Source organism: Rhinoraja longicauda, chromosome 8 (genome assembly GCF_053455715.1).
Source record: "Rhinoraja longicauda isolate Sanriku21f chromosome 8, sRhiLon1.1, whole genome shotgun sequence".
Classification (NCBI taxonomy): domain Eukaryota; kingdom Metazoa; phylum Chordata; class Chondrichthyes; order Rajiformes; family Arhynchobatidae; genus Rhinoraja; species Rhinoraja longicauda.
Window position 1 is genome coordinate 54786713 of NC_135960.1, and position 13128 is coordinate 54799840.

Sequence of the window (13128 nt, forward strand, 5' to 3'; positions counted from 1 at the left end):
TGTGATCTCATTGAGCTGGCTAAGCTGCCAATTACATTATAGATCTGTCACAGTCAGAAATCCAAGAGGAATTTTCTAAAATGTAACACAGTGTGTTAAATAATAGAGGAAATGTGCATAAAATAAAAGTAGAAGCTGAAAATACATTATTTTAAAATCCCTTCTATTTTGCACATTTTTTTGTTCAGATAGTTTTGCCAAGTGGTAACTGAGGCACAGTTTCCCACTGCAACAAATTATTTATAATAAAAATACAGTAATCAATTTAGTTTAAGTGGGATTATCTTGTTCGTATCTGAAATCGCTTTGAATCTGTTGGAGAGGACTACAACTGTGCAGCCTGTGAAGACTGTGTGTCAAAGGCAGGAGTTAACAGGATATCATCGTTAACCGAGATTGATGCAAAAGTCACTATATTTCTACCTGCATCATGGAGCAGCCATAGTAAATATCAATGGTTTCTTTTTCATTGTTTCCACTTAGCCTGGGTCATTAGGTTTCATAGTCAACATGTGAATGCTGTTCCTTCAATGTATTCTTGAAGCCATACAGGACTAGTGTACGTCTTGGGCCAGGTTGACCTGATATCAGACTATGAAACAGCAGAAGAAAGCATGAAGGTGCTCTCTACAGTTAATGGGGTAAAACTGCATCTTCACTCATGCGCGCTGCATGTATAATAACAGAGCACTGCAATTTGGTTCCAGCGCACATGTAGTTTTGTTTTTACTTTTGCTAATGGCTGGGTGTTCACATGAAAATTAGTTATTGCTCAAATCGGGTATATCATCTACGTAAATTAATAACAAAAACAACCATGTCAAGTCAGCTTTTGTTATGGTAACATGCAAAATTATGTACTTGTGATAAAATAGTGAACCAAAAATAACTTTTAGAGAATGCAGGAATGAGGAGGCAGTAAATATCATTTGAAAATATTGAAGAAATCACTTTATAACTATATAAATTTAGAATAAATTCCTGTATTTAGGAATAAGCTTTAGGCTGTAATGCAAAATCCTATGTGTTGAATTCATAAGACATTGGAACAGAATTAGGCCTTTCAGCCCATCAAGTCTATTCTGCCATTTGATCATGGCTGATCTATCTTTCCCTCTCAACCACATTCTCCTGCCCTCTCCCCATAACCTTTGACACCCTTACTAATCAAGAACCTATCAATCACTGTTTTAAAAATATCAAATGACTTGGTCTCCACCAATGCTTATGGCAATGAATTCAACAGTTACACCACCTTCTGGCTAAATAAATTCCATATTTTAAGAAGGAAAAAATGATTTAGATGCATTATAATCCAAGTTATGGTAAGGAATGAAATACATTTTGCAAGTAGACCATGCCTAGTTTTTAATAGTGCAATACATACTGATTTAGATAAATTAAAATTATTTATTTACATGAATTGTCTGTTAAAATCAACCTTTCATTTATTTTATGGTTCAGTAAAATTGCTTTGATTCTGTAAATGTCTGCAAAAGTTGATCCACATTTTTTTGTCCTCTTCTTAGGTTTGAACTGGTAAGCAAGGAGAAAAGCTCATTCTGTACTTTCCTCCGTTATATTTTTTCTTTGCTGGTGTGCTGATGGGAATAATGAGATAATTTCACCGTTTAACTGAAGGCCATTGTGCAACGACAACCGTGTGCAACACACCACCAACAGTAACCATGAGCTCTGAAGAGAAAAACGTGTCACCGGCTCACAAGGTATCAACTCCCACTCACAGGAGTGCCTCGTCATCATCTTCCTCTCAACGAGAGTGCAGACCGGTAAGGAAACGTAGTCCCTCTTCTGTATGTGCACTCCTGCTGGACATGCATTTTTGAACATATCTGAATCTGTTTGAATGTTTAAGAATTCATGGAATTGACTCCTGATTTAAGATTTGATCAGCCTCTCTGAAATATAGTGCTAGAGTCATACAGTGTGGAAACAGGCCATTCGGCCCAACTTGCCCAAGCTGACCATCATGCCCCATCCCCTCTATTCACACCTGACTGCATTTGGCCCATATCTCTCTAAACCTATCCTATCCATGTACCTGTCCAAATTTTTTTTAAACATTGTGATGGTACCTGCCTCAACTACCTCCTCTGGCAGCTCATACCTATCACGCTTTGTGTAAAAAAAAAAGTTGCCCCTTAGGTTCCTATTAAATCTTTTCCCCCCTCACCTTGATGAATTCAATGACATTGCTCACTCTTCAGAACAATGTGTGCTGCCTGACACTACCTTTGCTTCTCCCTCTGCAACCATTCTATTAACAGTTTAAAAATATTGTGATGAAATTATATGGTTCTTATGCTCCCGTGGATCGCTTGGCTTTGATGGCTATTGAAGTGTAAATTTTCTGTGGCAACAATAAGTGTGGATGTGTACACATTAATAGCAAAAATAAAAGAGGGATCTACTCCATTGCTGGTTTAGTCTTTTTAGGTGGGAGGTATGAACGGTGATTTGTTTAACTGTGATATTTTTATTCAACTTAAGTGATCGTACAAAGGAGAAATTATACTTTTTGGGAAAAGGGGAAATAAACCTATTTCAATGGCCCAAATCTTCCACGGTTTGAAGAAGGGTGCCGATCAGAAACATCACGTTAACCACACCCACTGAGTTATTCCAGCATTTTGTGTCCTTTTGGACCAAGTCCTCTGCCTGAAAACAGGTGGTTCCGTGTGGAAATGTCTGCACTTTCCTTTGCAACCGTGAGGAGGTTTGAGGCTCCTGCCTAAGTACGTGTGAACGTGCATGACCCAAACTCCATACCGATCGGCAGCTACAGGTTGCCTGTGCTCTGATGCTGGACTCCTCATCAAATCCGTAGGAAAGAACTGCAGATGCTGGTTTAAATCGAAGGTAGACACAAAATGCTGGAGTAACGCAGCGGGTCAGGCAGCATCTCTGGAGAGAAGGAATGGGTGATGCTTCGGGTTGAGACCCTTCCTCAGACTGATATCAGGAGAGGGGGCGGGCCAAAGATAGAATGTAGTCGGAGACGGTAAGACTAGTGGGAGAACTGGGAAGAGGGAGGGGATGGAGAGAGAAAGAAGTTTGAGAAGTTAGACGAGTACCAGGCCTTAATCTCGAACACCATTAGTGATTTCATCACTTCCGGCTCTCTGCCCTCTAAAGCCTCCGACCTTATCGTTCCCCAGTCCCGTACGGCCCGATTTTATCTTCTCCCCAAAATCCACAAACAGAACTGTCCCGGCAGACCCATTGTTTCTACTTGTTCATGTCCCACCGAATTAATTTCCACCTTCCTCGACTCCATCCTATCCCCCCTGGTCCAATCCCTCCCTACCTATGTCCAAGACACCTCACACGCTCTTCGTCTCCTCAATGACTTCCGTTTTCTAGGCCCCCACTCCCTCATCTTTACTATGGAATGTCCAGTCACTCTACACCTCCATCCCCCACCAGGAGGGTCTTCAAGCCCTCCGTTTCTTCCTCGACCGCAGAACCAGCCAATTTCCGTCTACCAATACACTCCTCCGCCGAGCAGAGCTGGTCCTTACCCTCAACAACTTCTCCTTCGACTCCACCCACTTCCTCCAAATCCAAGGCGTAGCTATGGGCACTCGCATAAGCCCCAGCTATGCCTGCCTCTTTGTAGGGTACATCGAACAATCCCTGTTCCAGGCGTGCACTGGCCCTAACCCCAAACTCTACCTCCGTTACATTGACGACTGCATTGGTGCTACCTCCTGCACCCATGCAGAACTCACTGACTCCATCAACTTCACCTTTAATTTCCATCCTGCACTCAAATTCACTTGGACCATCTCCGCCATCTCCCTACCATTTCTAGATACCGTCTCCATCGCAGGAAACAGACTATTGATCGACATCTACTACAAACCTACTGACTCCCACAGCTATCTAGACTACACTTCTTCCCACCCTGCTTCCTGTAAAGACTCTATCCCCTACTCCCAATTCCTCCGTCTATACCGCATCTGCACCCAGGATGAGGTTTCCATACCAGGGCATTGGAGATGTCCTCATTATTTAGGAAACGGGGGTTCCCCTCTTCCATTATAGATGAGGTTCTCACTAGGGTCTCCTCGATATCCCAGAACTCCGCTCTTGCTCCCCCTCCCCCCATTCGTAACAAGGACTGAGTCTCCCTTGTCCTCACCTTCCACCCCATCAGCCGTCACATACAGCATATAATCCTCCAATATTTTCGCCACCTCCAACGGGATCCCACTACTGGCCACATCTTCCCATCTCCACCCCTTTCTGCTTTTCGCAGAGACCGTACCTTCCAAACCTCCCTGGTCAACTCGTCTCTTCCCACCCAAACCACCCCCTCCCCAGGTACTTTCCCCTGCAACCGCAGGAGATGCAACACCTGTCCCTTTACCTCCTCCCTCAACTCCATCTAAGGACCCAAACAGTCTTTCCAGGTGAGGCAGAGGTTCACTTGCACCTCTTCCAACCTCATCAACTGTATCCGCTGTTCCAGGTGTCAACTTCATTACATCGGCGAGCCAAGTCCAGGCTCAGTGATCGTTTCGCTGAGCACCTCCGCTCAGTCTGCCTTAACCTGCCTGATCTCCCGGTGGCTCAGCACTTCAACTCCCCCTCCCATTCCCAATCTCTGAATACATTCAAGAGCTCTATCCAGCTCTCTCTTGAAAGCATCCAACGAACTGGCCTCCACTGCCTTCTGAGGCAGAGAATTCCACACCTTCACCACTCTCTGACTGAAAAAGTTCTTCCTCATCTCTGTTCTAAATGGCCTACCCCTTATTCCACACAATTCACACTACCCCCCAGCTTAATATGTTGAAAGACTGGAGCGACTAGGCTTGTATACACTGGAATTTAGAAGGATGAGAGGGGATCTTATCAGAGAGTTGTGAATCTGTGGAATTCTCTGTCTCAGAGGGCAGTGGAGGCCAATTCTCTGAATACATTCAAGAGAGAGCTAGATAGAGCTCTTAAGGATAGTGGAGTCAGGGGGTATAGGGAGAAAGCAGGAACGGGGTACTGATTGAGAATGATCAGCCATGATCACATTGAATGGCGGTGCTGGCTCGAAGGGCCGAATGGCCTACTCCTGCACCTATTGTCTATTGTCTATTGTCTATAGCACCTCATATTTTGCTTGGGTAGTTTACAGCCCAGCGGTTTGAACATTGACCTCTAACTTCAGATGACCCTTGCTTTCTCTCTCCATCCCCTCCCCTATCCAGTTCTCCCACTAGTCTTACTGTCTCTTACTACATTCTATCTTTGTCCCGCCCCCTCCCCTGACATCAGTCTGAGGAAGGGTCTTGACCCGAAGCGTCACCCATTCCTTCTCTCCAGAGATGCTGCCTGACCCGCTGTGTTACTCCAGCATTTTTTGTCTATCCTCATCAAATCCAACAGCTGACCACAAATTTGAGAAGTTTCCCAAGTTTGTTTCCAGTTACAATGTTGAATTGCAAACGACTTGCTGTTTTTCAAAGAACTCAACGAAGATTTCTGCATTCTCAGATAATCAACCTTCCCAGTGTGTGTCAGAATGGGATTTTTTGATGTAAGCTCATCAACCTGTAATGTTATCTCGGTTCTTCTCTCTCTCTCTCTCTCTCTGCACAAATCATGTCGGCCCTGCTAAAGATAGTGGGTTCCTTGATGCCTATGCAGCGAATGAAAGAGGTGATTATAGCTGGCTGCATACTGTGCCTATTACATAGAGTAGGCACCAGGAAATAGACATGCTGTTTCCATTAATGAGTGTGGTGTGGTTGTGCACTATGATCTCCACATCCTTTGTATAGAAGCCATCCAATTTAGCACTCAATTCTGTAGAAACTGACCAATTTTAAAGTTTAGTAATGACAGGTCAATTAAATTTAAGTGTCTTCATAAGTTCATAAGTTATAGGAGCAGAATTAAGCCATTCAGCCCATCAAGACTGCTCTGCCGTTCAATCATGGCTGATCTATCTTCCCTTCTCAACCCCATTCTCCTGCCTTCTCCCCATAACCCCTGACACCTGTACTAATCAAAAATCTATCAATCTCCTCATTAAAAATATCCATTGACTTGGCCTTCACAGCCGTCTGTGACAATGAATTCCATAGATTCATCATCTTAATATATTCTTCAGTAGATAAACTGATGTGAACCTTTTTTTCTTGGAAAATTATGTTAATTTCCAGTCAGGATAAGTTATGTTTCTAGGCAAAACACTTTCATAACAGCACACGAGTTCTCATGGAACACTGTTAAGCAACTATAAATATAGATGAGGAAACTTATTAGGGAATAATTTGGGGTTAGAACTATTGACAAATTCACATAAGGTTGGGTAGGTGCCTCCATTTATCCTGGTTTTAGTTGACGACTGAACAAATTTGCTTTACTTTTTGGTCTTTTACTTGCTAATTATGTTTTACGGAAAATATTCCTCTTCTCGAGAGGAAGCCTTTTAATAGTCATCCGTCTTTTAACACCTAATTGTTTCTAACTATCTCCATACAGGAGCACAGAGAACATGAAACAATACAGTACAGGCCGTTTGGCCCATAATGTCCGTGCTGACCTTGATGCCAGTTTACACTAATCCTACCTGCTTGCACATGGCCTACAGTGCCCTCCACAATGTTTGGGACAAAGACCCATCATTTATTTATTTGCCTCTGTACTCCACAATTTGAGATTTGTAATAGAAGAAAAATCACATGCGGTTAAAGTGCACATTGTCAGATTTTAATAAAGTCCATTTTTATACATTTTGGTTTCACCATGTAGAAATTACAGCTGTGTTTATACATAGTCCACCCATTTTAGGGCACCATAATGTTTGGGACACAGCAATGTCATGTAAACGAAAGTAGTCATGTTTAGTATTTTGTTGCATATCCTTTGCACGCAATGACTGCTTGAAGTCTGTGATTCATGGACATCACCAGTTGCTGGGTGTCTTCTCTGGTGATGCTCTGCCAGGCCTGTATTGCAGCCATCTTTAGCTTATACTTGTTTTGGGGGCTGGTCCCCTTCAGTTTTCTCTTCAGCATATAAAAGGCATGCTCAATTGGGTTCAGATCGGGTGATTGACTTGGCCACTCAAGAATTTACCATTTTTTAGTTTTGAAAAACTCCCTTGTTGCTTTAGCAGTATGTTTGGAATCATTGTCTTGCCGTAGAATGAACTGCCGGCCAATGAGTTTTGAGGCATTTGTTTGAACTTGAGCAAATAGAATGTGTCTATACACTTCAGAATTCATTATGCTACAACCATCAGCAGTTGTATCATCAATGAAGATAAGTGAGCCAGTACCTTCAGCAGCCATACATGCCCAGGCCAGAACACCCTCACCACCGTGTTTCACAGATGAGGTGGTATGCTTTGGATCTTGGCTCTTGCCATCACTCTGATATCAGTTAATCTTCGTCTCATCTGTCCACAAGACCTTTTTCCAGAACTGTGGTAGCTCTTTTAAGTATTGCTTGGCAAACTGTAACCTGGCCATCCTATTTTTGCAACTAACCAGTGGTTTGCATCTTGCGGTGTAGGCTCTGTATTTCTGTTCATGAAGTCTTCTGCGGACAGTGGTCATTGACAAATCCACACCTGAAGAGTGTTTCTGATCTGTCGGATAGGTTTTTGGGAATTTTTCTTTATTATAGGGAGAATTCTTCTGTCATCAGCTGTGGAGGTCTTCTTTGGCCTGCCAGTCCCTTTGCGATTAGTTAGCTCACCAGTGCTCTCTTTTTTCCTAAAGATGTTCCAAACAGTTGATTTTGGTAAGCCTAAGGTTTGGCTGATGCCTCTAACAGTTTTATTCTTGTTTCTCAGTCTTCTTCTTTCGTATGTCAACTACAACAACCAAAAGTGGCAATTGGTGCTTCAGAGTACCGAAGTTGACGCTTTGTTGCAAATTTTGCAAGTTCCGTAGAACTATTTAGGGTGGACGACAAGGTTTCTCAGTCTCATAATGGCTTCTTTGACTTTCATTGGCACGACTTTGGTCCTCATGTTGATAAACAGCAATAAAAGTTTCCAAAGGTGATGGAAAGACTGGAGGAAAGACTGAAGGCTGAGAGCTCTCTTATACCTGCATTAAGGAGGCATTTAAACACACCTGAGCAATTACAAACACCTGTGAAGACATGTGCCCCAAACATTATGATGCCCTGAAATGAGGGGGACTATGTATAACCAAAGCTGTAATTTCTGCATGGTGAAACCAAAATGTATAAAAATACCCTTTCATAAAATCTGACAATGTGCACTTTAACCACATGTGATTTTTTTTCTGTTACAAATCTCAAATTGTGGAGTACAGAGGCAAATAAATAAATGATGGGTCTTTGTCCCAAACATTATGGAGGGCACTGTATATTAACTGATGGGATTCAATAGGCTGAACCAATCTTGACCCAGCCCACACCTTGAGTAAAGCTCCCTTGTGCTATTCGTGTGGCTGCACATATCATTTCTGTGGCTGTGCAGCTGTCAACAGCCTTGACCAGTGATCAAGCTCCCCGCTTTCAACTGTCTGGGGGCTTTTTGATGGCCAGTTGATTTGAGTTGAGTTAGCCAACATGGAACCAGGCCCTTCAGCCCACCAGGTCCACGCCGACCATCGATAACCCATTCACCCTACTTCTAGGTTATTCCATTTTTGCATCTAATCCCTATACACTAGGGGTGATTTACAAAGACCAATTAACCTACAAACCTGCATGTCTCTGGGATGTGGGAGGAAACGTGAGCAGTGGGAGGAAACCCACAGGGTCGAAGGGAGAATGTGCAAACTCCACACAGACAGCAACTGAAGTCAGGATTGAACCCGGGTCTCTGGTGATGTGATGCAGTGGGTCTACCAGTTGAGCACTGTGCCGCCAGTAATATTATACATTATTTTATTGTCCAATTGCATTGGCTCATTGAAAATTTTACACTTATGATCACTCATGAAATTTGTACATCTTTCCTCCCATCTCCGAGGTACAATGTCTCTGTTCACCCTGACCCTGAACCAAACTGATAGCTCTCCCAACCCCCCCACCACCAGTCTTGCACCTGCCAGGAGCTAAGTCTCAAACTTTAGAATTTTAATCATAGGTTTTTGTTGCCGTAGTAAATTTAAATCAACCTGTTAAATTGGGGAGGGGTGGGGGGGGGGGGGGGGGGGGGGTTGGGGTTAGTGGTAATGGTGATATGATGGTGTGGTTATGGTGATGATAAAAAATATTAAATGATTTTTTTTAAACTAAGTTTGTACGTATTCTATAGCGGCTACAAATGATAGAGTTGAAACCGTCACTGTGCCGCGTATTCGACTTCCTTCAGTGATTTTTGCTTTATTTCACTGTAATTTACCAAGCCAGTCATAACTATTGACAGTGTTATTGGAAACCCATGGATGCGATGTCGGGTACCAACTCATCTCAATTGCTTTATTGCGGAATAATTGTTCTTGTGATAACTTGCAGGATGGTGACAATTGGGAAATCATTGAAGGATTGAAAATTGGACAGACGAATGTCCAGAAACCAGACAAACACGAGGGGTTCATGTTGAAAAGAAGAAAATGGCCCTTAAAGGGATGGCATAAGGTAAACCTGAGTGAATGGCATTCTCAAGCAAGCTCAATTTATTAGTTATTGCTGCCCGAGGATACAAAGTACTCTAAAGTTTAAACATATTCTTGCATTGTGATTAACAACCCTAATTCCAAAAGAAAGCCAGGAAATACTTAATCTGTTCGTAAATTCTAGCAGCAGAATTGGGCGAATCAGCCCATCAAGTCTACTCCGCCATACAATCATGACTGATCAATCTTTCCCCTTAACCACATTCTCCTGCCTTTTCTGTGTTACCCCTAACGCCCTCACTAGTCAAGAATCGATCAATCTCTGCCTTAAAAATATCCAATGACCTGGCCTGCACAGCCATCTGTGGCAATGAATTCTGCAGATTCACCACCCTCTGACTAAAGAAATTCCTCCTCATTTCTTTCTAAAGGTACGTCAGCAGATCATGCAGTATCTGCTGTGAGTGAAAGTCAATATTTAAGATTGATGACTTTTCTTCAGGACTAAGTTAGAAATAAACCAGGTTTTAGGTTACAGAAAAGGGAGATCAAAGAGTGGTGCAGCTGTAAAATTGCTGCCTTACAGTTGCTGGAGGTGCAAAGGGACTTGGGAGTGCTGGCGCAGAATTCTAACAGGTTTAATTTGCATGTTGAATTGGTAGCAAGGATGCAAATGCAATATTGGCATTTATTTCGAGACGACAAAAATATAAAAACAGGGATGTAATGCTGAGACTTTATAAGTCACTAGTCTGATTGAATTTGGAGTATTGCGAGCAGTTTTAGGTCCCATATTTGAGGAAGAATGTGCTGGTGTTGGAGAGGTGGTTTGTGAGAATGATCCCTGGGATGATTGGGTTAATATATAATGAGCGTTTGATGGCTCTGGGCTTACACTCACTGGAGTTTAGAAGGATAAGGGGGTGGATCTCATTGAAACTTACCGACTAGTGAAAGGCCTGATAGAGTGGATGTGGAGAGGTTGTTTCCACTAGTGAAAGAGTCTAGAACCAGAGGGCATTGCCTCAGAATAAAAGGATGTACCTTTAGAAAGGAGATGAGGAATTTGTTTAGTCAAAGAGTGATGAATCTGTGGCATTCATTGCCACGGACGGCAGTGGAGGTAAGTAGTAAGGTTGTCAAGGTTTATGAGGAGAATGGAGTTGAGAGGGAAAGGTAGATCAACCATGATTGAATTGCGGGGTAAACTCGAAGTGCCGAATGGCCTGCTTCTGCTCCTATGACATGGATTTATGAGCTTACAGCGCAAGAGACCCAGGTTTTATCTTGACTATGGGTGCTCTCTGTATGGAGTTTGTATGTTCTCCCTGAGACCATGTGGGTTTTCTCCGGGTGCTCCTGTTTCCTCCCACACTCCAAAGACATACAGATTTGTGCGTTAATTGGTTTCGGTAAAATTGTAAATTGTCACTAGTGTGTAGGGTAGTGCTAAAGTATGTGGGGATCGCTGTCGGAGTGGACTCTGTGGGCCAAAGAGCCTCTTTCCGCGCTCTATCTCTAAAGTCTAAAGAACGTAGGATCAAAGCAAAATGAGCATGAATGAAGCACATAGTCTTGGTGCCAGCTGAAAGAGGGTGATTTAGGGTGGCAAGCCACAGCTATTTGTCTGCAAGAAATGTAAATAGTGGCTATATGAAAACAAAGAGATAAAATAAAAATGCTGGAACAGTGGGATAGTAGATGCTGGAAACATTAAACAGAAACAGCGAATCTTTGAAATACTCAGATGTTAGGCAACATCTGCAGAGAAAAATAAAAAACATCTGCAGAGAAAAATAAAAAAAGTTAAAGTTGCATCTTGATGACCTTGCTTACGAACTAAAAGTTTATTTTGATCTATCCCGGTTCAGATATAAACGGGAAAGATTAGTTAAGCAAATGTTTTTAATGCTTTGCCGAGTCCTGAGGACTGCCCTGTAACAGTTTGGAAGAGGAGTTGCTGTTTCTCGGGATTACGTTGGGTTTTGTTGGGAGAGTGTCGGAGGACAGACAAATCATATAGGGAAAGGACTGAAGGATTACGGTGATGGGGCTGGAATTTCAGGGCTCCACACTGAATCGAACAATCACAGATGATCGTCAACATAGATCATAAATAGCTGAGCCCAACTTGGAAAATTGCATTTTCAAAACTCACCATCAAATTTTAACCCAAGATATTTATTTACAACTGGTTTGCAGATATTGCAAATGTTTGGATATATTAACTTCAAAAGCGCATTTCTTGTTGCTCAAAGGCCAGTTTAGTTTATTGACATGTGTACCGAGGTACAGTGAAAAGTTTTTTGTTGCATGCTAATCAGGAAAGACAAAGCATGCTGGGAATCGAGTCATCCACAGTGTACAGATACATGATCAAGGGAATAACATTCAGTGCAAGGTAAAGTCCGATTAAAGATAGTCTGAGGGTCTCCAATAAGGTAGTTAATAGCTCGGGACCACTCTCCAGTTGTTGATAGGATGGTTCAATTGCCGGATTTTGTTTAGTTTAGAGATACAGCGCAGAAACAGGCCCTTCACCCATCGAGTCCGCGCCGACCAGCGATCCCCGCACATTAACACTATCCTGCACAAACTAGGGACAATTTATACATACACCAAGCCAATTAACCTACATACCTGTAAGTCTTTGGAGTGTGGGAGGAAACCGATGATCTCGGAGAAAACCCACGCGGTCACGGGGAGAACGTACAAAATCCGTACAGACAGCACCCGTAGTCGGGATTGAACCCGGGTCTCCAGCGCTGTAAGGTAGCAACTCTACCACTGCACCACTGTGCCGCCCCTGATAACAGCTGGGAAGAAGTTGTTCTTCAATCTGGATATTCAAGGCACTTTGTTAATGTTGTACTATCATGAAATTTGTTTTGATGAAATTTGTTTTAGTCCTTGGAATCTGTAACTTAAGAAAATTGGTATGTTTATCCATTAATCAAAATTTGTCTTGTTGCAGCGCTTCTTTGTCCTTGAAAGTGGAATGTTAAAATACTCCAAGACGCCAATTGACGTGAGTAGGAATTGAAATGCACTCTCAACAAAGCAATAAGTCAAAAACAAAACTGCAGATGCTGGGGATCTGAAATAAAAACACAAGTATCTGAGCAAGTAACAAAGGACAAGTAACAAAGGATTCTAGACCTGAAACATTAACTTGTTTTCCGTTTTTTTAACTGCAATAACTCTTGATTATACTAATTAACTATTCAGGTTCACATTGTAACTTTCTAAGTTTTTTTACCATTTGTTTTATTATGTGTATAAAAAGTGTGCCACGTCGATTTAGATAATCGATTTTTATAAATGAGTACTGTTTAATAGTGGCCAGTTAAAGCAGATTCATTGACTTCATGGTGACATTGAGCGCAGTTGGATTTATGTACCTTCATCAGCCAGTGCTTTGAGTGCAGGACGACATATTATAACTCCACAAGTTGTTGGTGAGATCAGACTTGAAGAATTGTGTGCAGTTCTGGTTGCCCTTCCTCTTGGAAGGATGTCACGCAACTGGAAAGGATGCAGAAAAGATTCACGATGATGA

The 13128-nt window shown here is 42.4% G+C and overlaps 1 protein-coding gene across 4 annotated transcripts in view; it reads left to right on the forward strand.

Moving 5' to 3' along the window:
• The window catches only part of osbpl6 (oxysterol binding protein-like 6), a 95648-nt gene that overhangs the window by 36247 nt on the left and 46273 nt on the right, over positions 1–13128 (forward strand). For all 4 annotated transcript variants that reach the window (XM_078404001.1, XM_078404000.1, XM_078404004.1 and 1 more), the window contains exons 2-4: positions 1530–1790; positions 9469–9591; positions 12544–12597. In XM_078404001.1, the coding sequence (XP_078260127.1) occupies positions 1689–1790; positions 9469–9591; positions 12544–12597 (279 nt within the window). In that variant the 5' untranslated portion in view covers positions 1530–1688. The remainder of the gene's footprint in view (positions 1–1529; positions 1791–9468; positions 9592–12543; positions 12598–13128) is intronic.